We start from the raw sequence: 20,694 nt of genomic DNA on the forward strand, positions 1-20,694 counted from the left end.
TTTCCCTCCTCTTCCAATGACTGATCCACCGCTGTGCTTCCCCCACACGACCCCAGACAGACTATTTCTAGCAAATATGCTAATGTGTTTTCCTGAGAAAAATCCTTCTGCTGAAATGGGAGGCAACCCCCACACAGGTGATCTAAAACTGTGATAGAAGTGTAATGAAAATGTGGGACATCACAGTGCGAAACACTATAAATTATTGAAATACATAAAGGCCTGGTTTGTACTATTATTACCATGCCTTTGATTTATTGATTTATTTTTATAAAATATATAAATATATATGAATATTTTTGAATTATTTAAGTGATTTAGTTATTCTTCATGCTGTATTTATTTGTATATTTATGTAATATATATAAATTATATAATGTAATATATGCTAATTATATATTCATATTTACTTTATACTTTTGAGTAGATTATAGATCATGTACTAAAGGCCCACACACACTACAAGATTTTGGGCCCAATTCTCCCCTTTGGACAATCCTAGGTAAAGTCCCGATTATCTTGATGGCTCTACAGATTATTATATCAGAATTTCCTGTGGCGTAATTGAATCTGCTCGGAAGAATGCCGGGGCCACACCGATCTCAAATCGTAAATATCCAACATCAATCAGAAATCCTGTTTTGTGGGGGGAACCCCAAGGACAAACGCGCACGCACCGAAACGATACCCAATCAGAAAGCGAGCTGATGAAAGACAGAAGCAACACTACTTTATCCAAACCTTTTTCTTTTTCCCCCCCACAAATGTTCTGTAAAAAGCAGTCAACATTTCTTTTTGCCCATCGTCCGCCATGTTTGTTGACTCTAAAGTCACGTTTGACCGCAAGAGATTTTAGTTAGAGAGTTAGTGTGTGTTGTGCTGTCTTGGTCACATCGCGGCATTTGTTCTATAGGAACAAAACAGCCTTAAGTTTGAGGTTTTAAGCTACAGAAAATCTTTAACAGTATCCTTGAAAATCTAGTGAATTATTCATGCGTGTCAGTTCGTACCACCCAGATGTATTAAGGAGACAAATAGCCTCATGAAATATGAACAATAAGAAGAGTGTTTTGTGGGTACTGTGACCCATGGATGCGTGCTTGCCATTTGGGTTTTCTGTTTTTGTAAAGAGAACATGTTGGTTTGTTAGTTGGCTAACCTCTCAAACGCTTTATCCACGATGCATTTCTGCATTAGATTCTCTTTAGATAAGTGTCAGTAATGGCTTTGCAGATGAGCTGCTCCTAGTAATGCATTGAGAGAGGAAGTCCCAGTGAAAAGCTTCCTGTCAAACAGGACATAAACCTGCAGGAGGTGCTCATTAACTCTCTGCTAATCACAATTAAAGAACCATAGAGAAGGTCATATCTCTGTATCGCCCTGATTTATTGATGATACATCCTCATAGATGATGCTTGCAGTAATTCCTGACCAGTTATATCCTCCTGAACACTGATATATGGACTTGATGCTACCTACTAGCTTTGTTTTAGTAGGCTACATAAAGTCAACCAGCATCCACACGGATGTCTTGAAAGACATTTCGCTAGATTTTAAGAGGTTCATAGTCTTATCTAAATGAATCGAGTACATCATATCTTGGCATCTTTTCACCTGAAAAGTGCTTTACTTGTGCAGTTTTAGTCACTACTTCAGATGGCAGATATGGATTAAAAACATGATTCATCAGATTAGTGTGTTTTTGAGTTCCACAGCTCCTGCCTGGTACAAGCGGTCCCTGCCAACAGACTGACTTAAAGCCAGAAGATTTACACTTTGCAATCAAAGCAAAATGTAGGGAGACTAGTTTTCCAGACTGGCTCATCCGATCTTTATTTATTGAATGTAATCTGATGTCATATTAGGTGAATAACATTGACCGTTTGAATGTTACTAGTAAACTAGACTGTTCTTCATTTCTCTGACCTAAATGTGAGTGGTGTTTGCCACTTTGCCATCAGGTTTTTGAAGTGTGCCTCTGTATACTGCCCTCATATAAAAGAGCCCATTTTGTTACTATGATATTTTGGTGCTGAGATATGGCAGGTGCCCACAGTAACCTCAGAGATGAGTTGAAATGCTGACGTCTTGGGCAGAGGAATAACAAGCATTGCTTATAAGAATTAGTTCTGTAGTCCTTGCTTCGTGGCATCTGCAAAATGAAGTGCTTGTGCCATCTTGTGGTGATCAGGAGAAATGATCAAAGTTATTATTTGATTTTCTGTGCAGTTTAAATTAGTCAATGGAAGTTTTTGGTCTTGTAAATATCAAACATTTGATCATTTATATCAGCAACATGTATCGTCATATATATTCACTCATTTCACATTCACTGTTGCTCATTTTCACTAAAACTAGTGGAAAAACTGAATGACAGTTTGTGGTCACAAGATTTAAGAAATAAAATCATATTATTAATATTAATAATTAATTGTATTAAAACCTAATGTCAATTGCGATGGACATTAAACTTAAAAATTAAATATTGTGTTCCACAGCTCTGAAAGATCTTCAAATTAACTTCAAATATTATCAATTAAAACTATTAAGATTATAATAGGTGCAAGTTGATTATACTACCATGAACACAAATCTGCATAAAAGGTAAAAAGGAGCTCCTTCTCCTGTTTAGTTGGTTATTCATGCATGTCTTACGTGATGCCTGAATTTCAATCAGATTAAGTTGTGGTTCATACTTTCATTGCGATTGGTTGATCAGGGACCAATCAGTGACCAGGCAGTACTCATATTATAAAAACATAAAATCTTACTGGTTTAAACCAAAAACCACGTGATGTCCATTGCAATGGTTGCAGGGTCTGAAGGGGTTAAAGCATTAAAGGGATACTCCACTTTTTTCAGAAATATGCTCATTTTACAACTCCCCCAGAGTTAAACAGATGAGTTTTACCGTTTTAGAATCCATTCAGCCGAACTCCGGGTCTGACGGTACCACTTTTAGCATAGCTTAGCATAGATCATTGATTCAGACGAGTCCAGTAGCATTTCTTTCAAAATGACCAAAGAGTTTCAATATTTTTCCTATTTAAAACTTGACTCTTCTGTAGTTAAACCGTGTACTAAGATCGACGGAAAATGAAAAGTTGCGATTTTCTAAGCCTATATGGCTAGGAACTACTCTCATTCCGGCGTAATAATCAAGGAACTGTGCGGCCGTACCATGGGTGCAGCAGGCGTAGTGATATGACGCAGCGCCTGAAAATAGGTCTAATAGGTTAGACAAACTTAGTCCCGGTCACGTTGGAAGAAGTTACCGAGCTGGGGACTATTTTTAGGCGCTGCGTCATATCACTACGCCTGCTGCACCCATGGTACGGCCTCACAGTTCCTTGATTATTACGCTGGAATGAGAGTAGTTCCTAGCCATATAGGCTTAGAAAATCGCAACTTTTCATTTTCCGTCGATCTTAGTACACGGTTTAACTACAGAAGAGTCAAGTTTTAAATAGGAAAAATATTGAAACTCTTTGGTCATTTTGAAAGAAATGCTACTGGACTCGTCTGAATCAATGGTCTATCTATGCTAAGCTATGCTAAAAGTGGTACCGTCAGACCCGGAGTTCGGCTGAATGGATTCTAAAACGGTAAAACTCAACTGTTTAACTCTGGGGGAGTTGTAAAATGAGCATATTTCCGAAAAAAGTGGAGTATCCCTTTAAGGACATAAGACTTTCTGCAATGCCTTTCGCCTTGCTCCGCACTGTGAGCCTCCGCTGACTGCACGCGCACCTACCCAAATAAATGAGGCCTTTATGCTCACTGCAGAGCCAAATGACATCCAGCACCCCCTCTCTGGACATCATGGGTTGAGCGTGACCTATTCCGGCTCCACCTCTGGATCTAATGGGTGGAGGGATAGAGTTATTTTGGGTAGGGTTGGGGTGTAGTTGGACCTTCGCCCAAATTACATCCAGAGAGGGGGAGCTGGACTTCATGCTCTACCATGGCTCTGCAGTGCGCAGCCTCTCTTTATACTTGACATGCTCGTCGTTGTACTATTCTTTGAAACGACAGGGGGCGACTCTGAGTAATTGTCCTCTGAACCATCAGGAAGCAGTGATGAGAAGGTAGGCTACACTTGTGACTATGTTTGTATTTATTACACTTCACCAAACCCACACAAAGAATCAAGGAATTGAGAGAATAAACCCTGAGATTATTGTGACATTAGAAAAAAATATAAGGATATAAGAACATATATAAATATAAAACTAAATTAAAGGCAGTGTGCAGGGTTTTTCTAAAAAAAAAAAATTCTAAATTTGTTTATACTTTCTTTATATACCAATACATAATTAAAATGTAAGTACTCTGAAAAAGAGAGTATAAAAATCGAGTGTCTGTAGTCCTCTCAGGGCGTAATAAACACAGCTACTTATTTCCATTCGGAACGAATGAAATGATTGGCTGGGCGACTGTCACTCTCCCTCGCTACCATACCACCCCCGTGGCTACAGGAGCTGCCCACATGCGCGCACCCGTTTGACTCGAGGAGAGGAAGAGGCACGGAGAGAGGCACGGAAGCTAGGAAGAATCACAATAATGGCAGAGAAAGAGCAGTTAAAATTCCCAGTACCTGCATATACAGTCAGCGAAGGCAAACAAGGCAAAAAAAGGAACTAGTAAGGTAGAAAGGTAGGCTACTTATCACCGGAGTGTAACGTTAGTCCTCATCAGAGCCAACAGTGCTTTCATCGTGGAAGCTCTTACATGCAAAACACCGTATATGTTATGAATCTTACACGAAATTCACCTTCATCACAGTGTAACTGATGGTAATGGGAAAACGTGTATCAATGCAACTTGTTTTTAGCTTTGCCTTATGTTACTAGCTCGTTAATACCGAATCAAACTCAATATATTTTAAACTTTACCAGTATCGATATGCTAGCTTGATAGTTAGTACTAACAGCCATGTTAGTTGTTTATATTAATAATGATAAAGTTAGGTATTTTATTACATGTGATTCTGACATGATGTCACTACATGCACTGCGCTCCTCTCCGCTCGGCGCTGGCAAACGCGTCCTCCTCCAGCTGAGCGGTCGGCATCGCGCGTTCATGTGTTTTGGGGGCGTGGCTTTGGAAGGAGCCCAGAAGGGAGGGGGTAGGAGTGAATGGAATAAGTAGCTGTGTTTATTGCAGTCCTGAGAAGACTAGAGACACTTGATTTTTATACTCTCTTTTTCAGAGTACTTACATTTTAATTATGTATTGGTATATAAAGACAGTTTAAACAAATTTGGGAAAAAGTTTTTTAGAAAAATCCTGCCTACCCTGCCTTTAAAGGCCTTTCGGCAATTTCCCACCCTCCCTTCAGAGCATCTCCAAAGCCATGCCTTCTCCAAAAGACATGAACACACACACAGCAGAGTCTGCAATGCGGTACGAGAGATGGCGTTAAACCACCTCACGTCTCTTGAGCTCTTACTTGTACCTCCTGACTGCTGCAGATTCATTTCGGCGTTGATCGTGTTGCCATTTAAACGCAAAAATCAAGTCTAAGGACGTGAACAGCTCCGGGTAGAACGTCACAAGTTGTCATCTCTTAATTACGGTAATTACGACATGGCGTGAACGCAGCATAAGCTCATTGGTTTGGTTCAGGAGGAACTGTAAAAGGCGGTTGCTGTTTGTTTGTGTTTAAACCACTTCTATTATTGATTGCTATTAAGATGTGAAGAGAGTTTCAACCAGTATAACAAAAAAGTGTTTATGAAACAAATTGCCTACCATAGCTTTAAACAGTAATCTCTTAAATAGTTTCTAATTTTAATTGTTCTAATAAACATTTTCATTTAATCTTCATGATTTTTTTTTTTTATTAAACATGGACCTTTTTTTTCATTAAAAAGTCTCATTGTAAGTTCATTTTGTAAATGTAATTAATTTAGAAAAGTGCAAACTTGGTGCCGGTGTTCTAAAAAAATTGGTGTCTGAGATTGTCAGTGACACTGGGTGGAGCACACATGAATATTCATGAGTTTCCTGTTTTTTGTTAAAGTGACTCTGAAAATATTAGCGCACACTCCTCGGGTTACAGAAAGTTAATAAGCCTACATTTCAGCATTAAAGGAAATTAAACTTAGATTCTTTCTTTCTAACTGTTATTTATGCACAACATTGCTCTTTTTATTCTGTTCACAAATGCAAAATACCCCCATGAGTAACTTTTAGCTTGGACATTTACAGTAGGCGAAATGTGCAAAAGATTATGTTGAACTAACCCTCTGCTGCACACAAAAGATCACATATACTTTAGTAGTAAGCTCATTACCCGCCTTATGCGGTTTTCATGAGTGATGCCATTTATACTGCTGTAATATCACTGAATATCGGATCATTCACTCTTTTTGAGCTCAGCGTGAGCATAAGGTCACTTTTTCTGACTGAGTCATTACTCTGCTCTTGGTGATGACGTCACTGTTGCTACAGCAACATGTTCTCAATGGTATGTGTAAATGATACATAAAAGTGAGATGCTAAACTGCTTTCTTTATTCATGCAGCTGAATGAATCACTGATCACTGACCTTTACAATATAAAGATGTCAAACACGGTTTGAGACACTGATCAAATTGACCTGAGCCTTGAATTATTGACTTAATATGAATGCATTGTTTTATTTAGCCTATTTTAGTCAATTCATTTATTTACATGCACACATTTACATGCTGCATTTTTTTTTTTTTTATGTTATCATAATTAATTTTATATTGGGAATTGCTTGTAGAATATATTTGTATAATGATCTCAAAAAAGAAAATATGCACTACCATTCAAAAGTTTTTCTTTGTTTTTTTTAAGAAAATAAGTTATTTTATTCAGCAATAACACATTAAATTGATCAACAGTGGCAGTAAAGACTTTTATATTGCTAAAAAATCTATAAAAAAAAATGTATTGTGGTTTCCATTAAATTATTAAGCGCCACAACTATTTTCAACATTGATAATATTAATAAATGTTTCTTGAGCAGCAAATCAGTAGAATGATTTCTGAAGGATCATGTGACACTAAAGACTGGAGTAATGATGGCTTTGCCATCACAGGAATAAATTACATTTTAAAATATATTAAAATAGAAAAGAGTTATTTTAAATTGTAATAATATTTCACAATATTACTGTTTTTACAGTTTTTTTTATCAAATAAATGCAGCCTTGGTGAACAAAAGGGATTTTTACAAACGTGTTTAAAAAATCTTACCGACCCCACAAACTTTTGAACGGAAATGTTCTTTCAAATGCGTTGATGTTTAGGTGAATAATAAGTCTACCTGTTCTGTGTTCATAGATATCATGTCTTCAGGACTTCTTTGGTGAGGATGATATATTCATCGCCTGCGGCCCAGAGAAGTTCCGCTACCAGGATGACTTCATGTTGGATGAGAGTGGTAAGTTAATGGATAATGTATCCCTCCCTTTTTAAAACGTGACTGTTTTCCTAAGACCAACAACAACTGTACCACTTACTTACCTCAGTTACATGGACTTCTGTGATTGTCAATATAAGTAAGTTGCTTCAAATTCTGTTTTAGTGCTTAGTAATTAGGTTTAATTTTAAATGAGCTGTTTTGACTAATGCACTTTTCCAACATTGTAATATATTTGAGAGTCGAAGTCATAACATTAGATAATAATCTCCTCAGCTGGAGTCTGTTACTTAATTAGCTGTAGCATTTGTTTCCCGCTGTCAGTATCATTGTTGTTATCTGCATATATTTTAAAGCTTTACCATTCAAATCACACTTCTTGTAAACAAAATGACATATTCAGGTAGGAATGTTTATTTAGCAGTGAAACAATTTACTGACATTTTTAATTATTATTATGACACTAGCTACTATCCAGTTTTATTAAAAACTTTTAAAACTAAATGAAATGGCATTGACGTTGTCAATACAGAAACAGGCATCAGACTATGAGCTATTTTAAAATCGATCCTCCTGATAGACATATTGATCTGATCTGAGAGCAACTCAGCCTGTCAGATCTCCTCTGATCAGACCTCCAGGATGTCAGGCTGTCATGAGCCCGACAGAGGTTACGGTAGATTGATCGGCGGTGACATCAGGTCGTCCACACAGATGAGACTCTCTTCGGTGTGTATTAGAGAGACAGGAGGATCTGTGTGTAGAGTGAATTCAGATGTGTTTCTCTTTTGCTGCTTTTCTCAGAGTGCAGGGTGATGAAATCGCAGTCCTATGGCCGTATTTCTCCCATGCAAGGCCGCTGCTCTCCCCGCAGTGGTGGACCCTCGAGAAGGAGCAAGTCCCCTGGTTCCAGCTGCTCAGGTACGTCTCTTTAGACCAGACTGTTGTTTAATAGTCCCATCATGCTTATACATGTGTCTGACAAGCATTCCTGTAGCTGTAAACTGTAGGTTGTGTGTAGTGGGCTGACACTTATGTGTGCAAGAGTGACTCATGAAATCTAAACTGGGTGCTTATCAGTTTATTCGTTCATTGCAGTCTCAGAATTCAAAGTTGTAAATTTCAAACATGGATGAGTGTAGTTAGTTTATAGCCTTAATTATCTCCAAATCACTCTCAGCATTCTCAGAAGATGTGCTTGAGGAGTAATGTCCCAAATTAGGCAAGTAATTCGGCTGACACTCGTCATTTACTCATAGTCTCTCCATCTGTAATGAGCTTTTGTGTCAATTAACGGTTTCATTTAATGGGATGGTTTAGTATTCAAGTCACAGTGATTTCTGATGGTCTGATTGGCTGGAGCTCTTCATAGAGTTTTGGTAATGTCAAAAAATGAACTTTTACATCAGTGAATGATTAGAATTATATTACATCCTACACAGCCTAATGGAGGCTTAGAATACTGAACCAATTTGAACTCACCCAGCATAGAACTGGTTTCATTTGCTCTGCTCAAGCAGACTCCAAAAACACTAACAGCCAGAATAGAATATAAAAAAAGATTCTAATCTGTTCTACTCAATGCTATTATTTTCTGTTCTGTTATATTCGCTTCGCTTCTATTCTATTGTGTCTGCATTTTGTGTTGATGTAGTCTGATTGTCTGATTTGCTAGATCTCTTCTTAGAGGTTTGGTAATGTCAAAAAACAAAAACAAAAAACACCTGATTTCATTTGCTCTGCTCAAGCAAACTCCAAAACCAGCCAGAACATTTCTAGAATAGAAAAAAAGATGCTGGTCTAGTTTTGTTTTTGTTTTATTCTGTTCTATTCTATTCTGTTGTTTTCTTCTTTTCTATTATGTTTTGTATGCTCTATGCTGGTCTCTTTTGTCCTGTTCTATTCTGCTCTATTTTTAATTCTATTCTATTCTATTCTATTCTATTCTATTCTATTCTATTCTATTCTATTCTGTTCTGTTCTGTTCTATTCTGTCATTCATTCTATTTGATTCTGTTCTATTGTTTTCTGTTTTTTTTATCCATTCTATTCTATTCTATTCTATTCTATTCTATTCTATTCTATTCTATTCTATTCTATTCTATTCTATTCTATTCTATTCTATTCTATTCTATTCTATTCTCATTGGAGTTTAACTAGTTTATCTGTTGGCTAGTTGATCTCCCACTCTGGATAACTGAATGTGCCCAAACTATTTTAAAACCAGCAAAGCAGACTGGCTTAACTGGTTTGGTCATGGTAGGGCCCCTTATCTTAGACTGGTTTAAGCAATTCTTTCGGCAAGGTTTTGGGTGCTTTTCTCTGTTTATGACACATTGGCACCCTTTTGCAGTGTTCCGTTACACATGTGCAATGTTACCACATTTCTGACAGCAGTGTGTTTATGTTATGTTTCCCATCGTAGTTTATGCGTAGTCTTCTTACCAGATATATAAAAAAATGACCTGCCTCAATTGAACGCACACGTTTTTTTGTGCACATTCATAGAATTTATGGTTGATGGTTTCATCCAGTGTTTTTTTATGCAATATCTCAAAATTCACATAAAAATATGTGGATCATGGAAACATAGCCAGTGACTGAACCCTTATATGACAGTACACTTACACACACACACAAACACGTGCAGCAATTGTTTTTGCACTACATTTAAAGTTCTAAAAAAATACAATATAATGTTCATCAGTTTAAATTGTTCACGTTATTTTTTCTTTGTTCTTCAATGATGTTTATGCAAAAAATTGCATAGAGTGGGTGTTATTTCAGCAAATTACCTCTCAGGGTTAATAATAATAATAATAATAATAATAATAATAATTCGTTACATTTATATAGCGCTTTTTCTGAGACCTCAAAGCACTTTACATATGGAAGGGGGGAATCTCCTCAACCACCACCAATATGCAGCATTCACTTGGATGATGCGACGGCAGCCATATTGTGCCAGAACGCCTTCCACACACCAGCTTACTGGTGGAGAGGAGACAGTGATGAAGCCAATCAGTGTATGGGGATGATTAGGAGGCCATGGGGCAGATTTGGCCAGCACATCCTGGGATTTTTAATGACCACAGAGAGTCAGGACCTCGGTTTTACGTCTCATCCGAAGGACGGTGCTCTTTTGGCAGTATAGTGTCCCCGTCACTATACTGGGGCATTAGGACCCACACAAACCACAGGGTGAGCGCCCCCTGCTGGCCTCACTAACACCTCTTCCAGCAGCAACCTAGTTTTCCCAGGAGGTCTCCCATCCAGGTACTAACCAGGCTCAGCCCTGCTTAGCTTCAGTGGGCAACCAGTCTTGGGCTACAGGGTGATATGGCTGCTGGACTGCTGGTTGCATCTATCCCCAGCTAGTGTTACAACTCACCTTAGTAGTGGGGTATATTTTTCACATAATCTGTGATTGTGTTGTACATATACAAGTGAGTTATATTTGCAGTAGACACATGTGGCTACCATATATGAAAATTTGAGATATCTAGCACAAACAACCACTGAGGTACTGATGCTCAAACAAAAAGTGTTACAATCATCTCCGGTCTCCGCCTACATGCAGTTAGACAGCCTATTTTTGTGCGTTTGTCCACTAGTGTGTGTTTTCTGTTTAAAAAGGGGTTGTGTGTATATGTTTCTAACTGAACAACAAATCCACGAAAAGTTGTCCTGAACATCCGATTGATCTAGGTTTTATTATTTTTCCTGCAAGAGATCATGAGTCATCACTTCCTGATGTTGATGTTCCAGATAAACACCAGGCATTCATCCGGTCAGGCATCCGCTACTTTGTAAGCAGTATAGAGACATGTCAAAAACAACAACAAAAACAGAACAATTATTGTGCTTCAGCTCGAGCCTGTTTTTCAAATTTAGTATTCCGGCCAGGTACAAAATGAGCCCTTAGAACCGACTCGCTGCGCGTTGTTTTGTAATGAGCCGGTACGAGGATGAGTATCTACCCCATTCTCTGAAATAGTTGACACGGTCTGGAAATGACGTAGATGAGCATTAACTGGGTGGTTGGGCCAAATTGTTTACGAGAGATATTGCTAATGTTGTTTTGGGAGAACAGAGGTGCCATATCCTATATATAACACATCCACACTCTGGCAGAAGAAGGTCTCAAGGAACAGAGATGTGCCATGCAGTCTGGACAAACAAACCTAGTGTAATTGTTTTTTTATTGATCTGAAAGCTCATTCAAACAGCACCAACCTTTGGGATAAGAGGGAAAAAGTTGCTAAATAATAAAAGCGATGTTTGGTGTGTGTTTTTTTGACACTAGTAAATCAGTCAATGAAATGAAAATAAAATGAAAAAGAAGATATTTTAATTAGAAAATACTTTGGCTGGTAATACATTTGTTGGTGCCTTTTGTATTTGTTTCAAGACAATAGAATAGTGAAAGTGATAGTGGACTAAGCTAAAACAATGAAATATGGATATTACTTAAAATGCTGAACACTGTAAACATCAAGTTTGAATCATGACGTTTGATGTAATTTGATATGCTAGTGTTAGTCATTCCCTTCTGGGCTAGTGTGGGATGAAATGTATCATTCATAATTTTTTATACATTTTTATAGAAAATATATACTAAAATGAACCCCAAGAACATTGCAGGTGCTTGTTTTATTTTGGCAAGATGCAAGTCTGCAAGATCTGTTGAGTATAAAAATTTGCCATAAAATATAAATTCTCCACCAAAATCACAAGCCATCACTTATTTAGTAATTTAGTTAAGGTATGCTTAAATATATGGATTTTTTTTATTGATTGTATTTTATTTAACATGTTTTTTTAAAATCAAGATTAAATTTAATTTGCCAGCCATTTGACTTAAACATTTATGTATATTGTTATATACAACATATTTATATCATCAAATAAATAGTATTCTATGTTGAACAAGAAAAAAATATGGCGTTTATCCATGTGAAATTGACTGGATCATAAAAATATATATATATTGCATATAGATTTAAAATACTGTTCAAATTTTTTATCCAGCAGAAAGCATTAAATTGATCAAAAGTGACAGAAAAGACATTTGTAATGTCACATAAGATTTCTATTTAAAATAAATGCTATTCTTTTTTTCTTTTTTTTACTTTGAACATTAAAGAATTCCGATTTTTTGAAGATTTTAATGTTTTTTGAACCAAATCAGCATATTATAATGATTTCTGAAGGATCATGTGACACTGAAGACTGAAGTAATAGTGCTGAAAATTCAGCTGTGCCATCACATGAATAAATGGCATTTAAAAAAAATATTAAAATAGAAAAACAGTTATTTATAATTTTAATAATACAGTAATTCACAAAATGACACAAACTGTTTTTACTGCTTTTTTTATTAAATAAATGCAGCTTTGGTGAGCAAAAGTGACCTCTTTCCAAAACATTACCCACCACAAATGTTTAGTTTAAAATAGTTCATATAAAATAAAATATCCCTCTAATCACCAACATCCACCCGTCAGAAACTATACATGAAGTCTGATCCAGTTTGAAAGTGAAGTTCTCTGACTAATATTTTCCCCACACTAGTTGCATTTACTCACCCAAATTTGTTGTTCGGTAATCACACACATGAATGACGGCTGATCTGATAGTCCTTCAAATCTGTTTTACATTCCAAAAATAACACTATGATGATGCATTCTCACTCTCCACATGTCCGCCTGTGATAGTGTATCACAGATGGAGAGGGAGCACTATATGCGGATCACAGTGACACACAAACATAGAGTAACATTGATAATTGAGACCGAGATGGCTTTATTTGTTGCTTGATGTGCTCTGAGAAGCTTTGAAAGGAATCATATTTGTGGCCGAACCTCTGAATCATAGCATAATCAGAGCTTCAAACAGCTTAATTTGTATTCACACATTCTGTGGTGATACTTCAGAAATCCACTCAAAACGCCACGTCATCCACTCGGCTTCACTCACGCCATTCAGAAACATCTCCACAGTGTTTTGCAATGAGATCTTTTCTGAGATCTTTATAGTCACCCACACAGACAGCACTGCGACTACGATATGGCATGTTTATGAGATAAACTCCTCCCTCTGTGGCTGTTTATGACGTAAGGTGTGCGCAGCCAGCAGGAACACACTACATACATCCTGTCCTCCTCTCCCACACTCATTCATACTCTAGCTCCTCACAGTCACTATGAGCGCAGGAGGAATCGCAGTTTGCTCTGGCCGCCTGCTGCACTCTTTAGCAGGTAGGACACTGTGTGTTGTGCGGCAAATTCATAAAAATGATTTCTTTTGGAGAGATATTTTTTGTTTTTCTTGTTTTGTTTTCTTGTGGTGAAGAGGAATTAAAGTAGCCGATCATTCTTTTTTAGTTTGTCATTGTATCTAAATGAAGGGTTAATATTATGCTTTGTAGATTTTTCATGGCTGTGAGGCTTGTTTTCGTCATATTTCTAAGCGGCATGTGTATACTTCTAATAATGAAGGAGCTGTTTTTTTTAAAGTGTTGTAGATATCAATACTTGGATTTCATACTGAACTTAAAATGCCATACATGACTTGTTTTAAAATATTAAGCAGCCTTGTGTAAGTTATGTGAGCTTGAAGTAGCCTTTACGCCGGTGTATATATTTCAATAATTTTCTTATAGCACTCTTACCTTTACTAACTGGTTGCATTTTGCATTCTGTGCCTATATTTATGCAAGCCTGTTCAATATTTTAAAACAAGTCATGCACAGTGCAATGTGCAATTTGAGATAAAAAAAAAACATCAATCACTTCAACACCTTCACTAGAAATATATGTATAAAATTATGGAAAATATATTAAATTATATCATGCAAATAAGAATACTATATATATATATATATATATATATATATATATATTTTTTTTTTTATTAAAACCATGGTGAATGTTGGTGATTTGTGGACTGAAAAGCCTTCTATTACTTTATAGAAGATATACTCACTATATATATGAAGAGTTCAGATGCAAAAGCCTCTAAGTGCCATCTGAAAATTTCTTCTAGAATGGTAATTTTTATCAAGCTTGTATATTTAAGTTCAGTAATTTCACTTAAATTGTAATTTATGTAATTGTATGTATATATATATATATATATATATATATGTATGTATGACCCTGGATCACAAAACCAGTCACAAGAAGCACGGTTATATTTGTGGCAATAGCCAACAATACATTATGGGTCAAAATTATAGATTTTTCTTTTATGCCAAAAATCATTAGGATATTAAGTAAAGATCATGTTCCATGAAGATATTTTGTAAATTTCCTACCGTAAATATATAAAACATTTATTTTTGTGAGTGAATGCAGCACAATCGTGAACATAAATGGACAACTTTAAAGGCGATTTTCTCAATGTTTCGATTTTTTTGCACCCTCAGATTCCAGATTGTCAAATTGTTGTCTCGGCCAAATATTATCATATCCTAACAAACCATACACCAATGGAAATCTTATTTATTCAGCTTTCAGATGATGTATAAATCTTAATTAAAAAATTTTCCCATTTTGTGGTCCAGGGTCATATATGTAAGGGATAATGTAGTGCGAGGCGGTTGTTATAGCGAATACAACCCCGACAGGCTGATCAGGACCCGACGCGAAGCGGAGGGCCGCTTATTACATGGCTACCTACCAAATAAATTAATAATTTGACACAAAATATTGATTTAAAAAGGAGTTTATTGATTTAAAAATGATTGTATTGCTTCCGCTAAAGAAAATAGTCCGTTCCGTCTCTACGGTTAGAATCCTGCGTCCATAGCAACGGTGTGTTATACTTAGCAGCGGTCTGTTATCAAGAAATAACAGAATTAGCATTAGAATTCAACCAAGCCATGTAATATATATATATATATATATATATATATATATATATATATATACACACACAGTGGGGAGAACTTCAACTGTGAGAGACAGAATCTAAAACAAAAATCCAGAAAATCACATTGTATGATTTTTAAATAATTAATTAGCATTTTATTGCATGACATAAGTATTTGATCACCTACCAACCAGTAAGAATTCCGGCTCTCACAGACCTGTTAGTTATTCTTTAAGAAGCCCTCCTGTTCTCCACTCATTACCTGTATTAACTGCAACTTGAACTCGTTACCTGTATAAAAGACACCTGTCCACACACTCAATCAAACAGACTCCAACCTCTCCACAATGGCCAAGACCAGAGAGCTGTGTAAGGACATCAGGGATAAAATTGTAGACCTGCACAAGGCTGGGATAGGCTACAGGACAATAGGCAAGCAGCTTGGTGAGAAGGCAACAACTGTTGGCGCAATTATTAGAAAATGGAAGAAGTTCAAGATGACGTCAATCTCCCTCGGTCTGGGGCACCATGCAAGATCTCACCTCGTGGGGCATCAATGATCATGAGGAAGGTGAGGGATCAGTCCAGAACTACACAGCAGGACCTGGTCAATGACCTGAAGAGAGCTGGGACCACAGTCTTAAAGAAAACCATTAGTAACACACTACGCCGTCATGGATTAAAATCCTGCAGCACACGCAAGGTCCCCCTGCTCAAGCCAGCGCATGTCCAGGCCCGTCTGAAGTTTGCCAATGACCATCTGGATGATCCAGAGGAGGAATGGGAGAAGGTCATGTGGTCTGATGAGACAAAAATAGAGCTTTTTGGTCTAAACTCGCACTCCCATTGAAGATGGGTCATGGCTGGGTCTTCCAGCATGACAACGACCCCAAACACACAGCCAGGGCAACTAAGGAGTGGCTCTGTAAGAAGCATCTCAAGGTCCTGGAGTGGCCTAGCCAGTCTCCAGACCTGAACCCAATAGAAAATCTTTGGAGGGAGCTGAAAGTCCGTATTGCCCAGCGACAGCCCCGAAACCTGAAGGATCTGGAGAAGGTCTGTATGGAGGAGTGGGCCAAAATTCCTGCTGCAGTGTGTGCAAACCTGGTCAAGAACTACACGAAACATATGATCTCTATAATTGCAAACAAAGGTTTCTGTACCAAATATTAAGTTCTGCTTTTCTGATGTATCAAATACTTATGTCATGCAATAAAATGCAAATCAATTACTTAAAAATCATACAATGTGATTTTCTGGATTTTTGTTTTAGATTCCGTCACTCACAGTTGAAGAGTACCTATGATAAAAATGACAGACTTCTACATGCTTTGTAAGTGGGAAAACCTGCAAAATCGGCAGTGTATCAAATACTTGTTCTCCCCACTGTATATATATATATATATATATATATAGTATACACACATGCAGTATTGGTGAATTGGAGACGCTACATTGTCCATAGGTGTTAATGTGTGTGTGTGAGTCCCGAGCCATGTAAAAGGGAGGTAGAGGAAAGACCTGGCAACCCGCCCTGGGAAAAATCATTGCTAAGAAAATCCATGAACAGTCTCTTGCGTATGGCGAGAGATGACCCATAGAATCACCAAAAGTCAGATAAGACTGAAATGATTAAAACATTTATTAATGTTTTTATTATTTCTTCATGCAAAATGTATTGTCTATTTTTTTCTTCCCTTTGATTTTGGGGTGAAATATGACTAGGACACTCCTAATAAAATCTTTGACATTTACCAACCTGTTCTTCTGTATTTCAGCTAATGGAACAGCAGGAAGTCAGCTGTCGACCCCACGGTCAGGCAAATCTCCCAGTCCATCTCCCACCAGTCCAGCCAGTCTGAGGAGACGAAGGGTGAGACTTGTCACTTTAACAGACCTTTCACATCTGCTGCATTTGCTGTAATACGCTAAAAATACTTTATAAAACACCATTTACATGATGTTAATCTATGTGGAACTGCCAGTGTCTTTCATTGCATCAAGCAAAACCATGAAGCACTTTCATCTTTCTGTTTGACCCTAATAATATTTCAGGTGCTTTAATGTGCCAACATAGTGCTGAATCACACCGAATTGCAGCTGAGCACATCTGTACTAAATAATTCCACATTCACCCAAAATGTTTCCTAGCAACAGCAGACCAGAATCTTGACCTGGCTGTGTGCTTGCTCCATTTCCACTCTTTCTGTGATTGACCTAATTTATATAGTTTGACAACATTACCCTGTTCTAATAACTGATGGTGTTCTGTTAAATTAGATGTATTTGTTTTTGTTCTGTAGATTAAACAAGTGAAATTGCACTTTTAACATGCACATTTAACATATATATATATATATATATATATATTAGTTCAGGCTAACCAAATTAGTTCACTAACCAAAAAACTTTGTAAAATGACTGCCTCTCACTGTAATCTCTCTGACAGGGCTCTCAGCACAGTGGCTCCTCTCTCTCTCTGGCCTCCACCAAGGTGTGCAGCTCCATGGATGAGGGCGATGGGCCGGGCAGTGAAGGTGAGGAACCCTGGGAAACTTTGACAAAAGTCTATAATTATTGTTTTATCATCAGAATGTTACATCCCACATCTTTTTCCCTTCTAGCTGAGCTGATGGAGGATTGTCCTCAGGTTCCTGCTTCCATAGCCGAGAGGTACAAAGTGGGAAGAATGATTGGCGATGGGAACTTCGCCGTGGTCCGAGAGTGTATGGAGAGATCCACAGGCCGAGAGTACGCTCTGAAGATCATTAACAAGAGCAAATGCAGGGGGAAGGTGAGACGACTTTAATATCTCTGAATCCTGTTCAGTGAAATGCATAAATATGTGTGTGCACTTTGCACTTATTAATGCAAGATCACTGTGTTACATTGCATGGCTTGTCTGTGGCTCACAGGAACACATGATCCAGAATGAGGTGTCTATTCTTCGGAGAGTTAAGCATCCTAACATTGTTCTGCTGATTGAAGAAATGGACACATACAGTGAGCTCTACCTGGTCATGGAGCTGGTCAAGGTGAAATATCTGACATTAACATATATATATTATAAAAGTCAAAGCTCCAGGCTATGTTCAAAATGTCACATTTTGCGTTTTTTTTCTCCTGCCGGTGCGACAAAATTTTGTTAGGTGTCGCATAGGCGCGACCACCACATTGCCCAACTGATAAGAGCTGCCATTTCTGTTGCATATGATATTAGAAACACCAAATTATTTAAATGTAATGAAAGCGGAACGAAACCGAGCTACTTGTTTGAGCTGCGCACCCCTTTTAACAACTCAATAGTACCAATAATAGACAAACTAAGCGCGAGCTCAGACCAGGTTTACTCGCAGGCTGATCTGGGAGATCCAGTGTGAAAGCATTTGAATTCTCTGCAGAATTAATAATATCTCTGCAAGATCTAGTGAGAAGCATTCAAACTCTGCGCAGAATTCTCTGTAATAAACCATATCAGATCAAACAGTGCTGATGTGGAAACCAGGAGAAACATTGTGCCATGAACGAAGTTATTGAAGGCTTTTCAGTCCACAAATCACCAACATTCACCATGGATTTAATGTAGTGACGCTAACTGTAATCATGGTATCGTGGCAGAAATAGTTGAATGTTTTTACATTATTCATTTCAGGGTTCCTACAACCTTTCAAGAGTGAAATTCATTCACTTTTCAAGTACTTTCAAGTGCTTCGCACTTTTTACAGAACGTCAAAACTCCAAATGTGAATTATTGAATTGCAGGTCGATTTAAGGTGTGGCCCTAAATTTTCTGCTTGTGCTCCTAAAATGTTCAGTAAGGGGCTACAGTGCTCCTAGTTAAAAATAAAAGTCTGGAGTCCTGTTAGTTTTAAGTCAGTAAGTTTTTTATTTGATAGTAACTTTTATTCCGCAAGGATGCATTAAACCAGGGGTGTCCAAACTCAGTCCTGGAGGGCCACTGTCCTGCAGAGTTTAGCTCCAACCCCAATTAAACACACCTGAACCAGATAATCAGACCTTGATAATCTGGTTCAGGTGTGTTTAATTGGGGTTGGAGCTAAACTCTGCAGGACAGTGGCCCTCCAGGACTGAGTTTGGACACCCCCGCATTAAACTGATCAAAAGTAACAGTAAATAAATTTATAATGTTAAAAAGATTTCTATTTCAAATAAATGCAGCTCTTTCAAATGTTCTGTTCATCAAAGAATCCTAGATTAAAAATGCATCATGATTTACATAAAATATTATGCAGCAAATTATTTAAAGGAACACGCCGACTTTTTGGGACTTTAGCTTATTCACCTTATCCCCCAGAGTTAGAAGGGTCCATTCATGCCCTTTTCATCTCCGTGCGTGCTGTAACTCTGTCTGACGCACCCACCGCTAGCCTAGCTTAGCACAAAGACTGGAGGTAAATGGCTCCAGCTAGCATACTGCTCCCAATAAGTGACAAAATAACGCCAACATTTTCCTATTTACATGTTGTGATTTGTATAGTCACAGCGTGTACGAATAACATGGTCACATGAGACACAGACATCTTCTAACCGTATACATACTGGGAACTATATTCTCAGAAGGCGAAGCACTGCTACTTGGGTGGAGTTATTTACTCCAACTCTGAGCGAACTCTCTGCTCCTCACCTCGAGGCTTCTCAGGTGCTTCGAGCAAATCACTCCGCCCAAGTAGAAGTGCTTCGCCTACTGAGAATATAGTTCCCAGTATGTATACGGTTAGAAGATGGCTGTGTCTTGTTATTTGTACACGCTGTGACTATACAAATCACAACATGTAAATAGGAAAATGTTGGCGTTATTTTGTCACTTATTGGGAGCAGTATGCTAGCTGGAACCGTTTACCTCCAGTCTTTGTGCTAAGCTAGGCTAGCGGTGGGTGCGTCAGACAGAGTTACCGCACGCACGGAGATGAAAAGGGTATGTATGGACTTATCTAACTCTGGGGATACGGTGAATAAGCTAAAGTCCCAAAAAGTCGGCATGTTCCAGCACCAAATCATCATATTACAATGATTCAGCTTTGCCATCACAGGAATAAATTACATTTTTAAATATATTACAATTGAAAATGGATATTTAAAAAAAAAAAAAAAAAAAAAAATTGACTTCTTAGAATATAAAACTACTTTTCAGTAAAGTTTTTTAGGTTGCATTAAATTTGACTGCTCAGATATTGTTCCTGTATAATCGGTGAAATTGTGTGTGCATGAACAGGGTGGCGACCTCTTTGATGCCATCACCTCCTCCAACAAATACACAGAGCGGGACGCCAGCGGGATGCTGTATAACCTGGCCAGCGCCATCAAATATCTGCACTGCCTTAACATTGTTCACCGTGACATCAAACCTGAGAATCTCCTGGTGGGTGTTAGAGTATTACACAGATAATATTGTCACTATAAAT

At 37.7% G+C, this 20,694-nt stretch overlaps 1 protein-coding gene across 3 annotated transcripts in view; it reads left to right on the forward strand.

The window, feature by feature from the left end:
• The window catches only part of dclk1b (doublecortin-like kinase 1b), a 43,997-nt gene that overhangs the window by 13,017 nt on the left and 10,286 nt on the right, over positions 1 to 20,694 (forward strand). For 2 of the 3 annotated variants that reach the window (XM_084418212.1, XM_084418213.1), the window contains exons 4-10: positions 7,318 to 7,417; positions 8,201 to 8,317; positions 17,050 to 17,144; positions 17,721 to 17,808; positions 17,896 to 18,065; positions 18,187 to 18,306; positions 20,505 to 20,651. In XM_084418212.1, the coding sequence (XP_084274338.1) occupies positions 7,318 to 7,417; positions 8,201 to 8,317; positions 17,050 to 17,144; positions 17,721 to 17,808; positions 17,896 to 18,065; positions 18,187 to 18,306; positions 20,505 to 20,651 (837 nt within the window). Of the gene's footprint in view, positions 1 to 7,317; positions 7,418 to 8,200; positions 8,318 to 17,049; positions 17,145 to 17,720; positions 18,066 to 18,186; positions 18,307 to 20,504; positions 20,652 to 20,694 lie in introns of all 3 variants that reach the window. The other variant, XM_084418211.1, reaches the window with a different exon arrangement.

The sequence above is a fragment of the Rutilus rutilus genome, assembly GCF_951802725.1.
Source record: "Rutilus rutilus genome assembly, chromosome: 9".
Taxonomy (NCBI): domain Eukaryota; kingdom Metazoa; phylum Chordata; class Actinopteri; order Cypriniformes; family Leuciscidae; genus Rutilus; species Rutilus rutilus.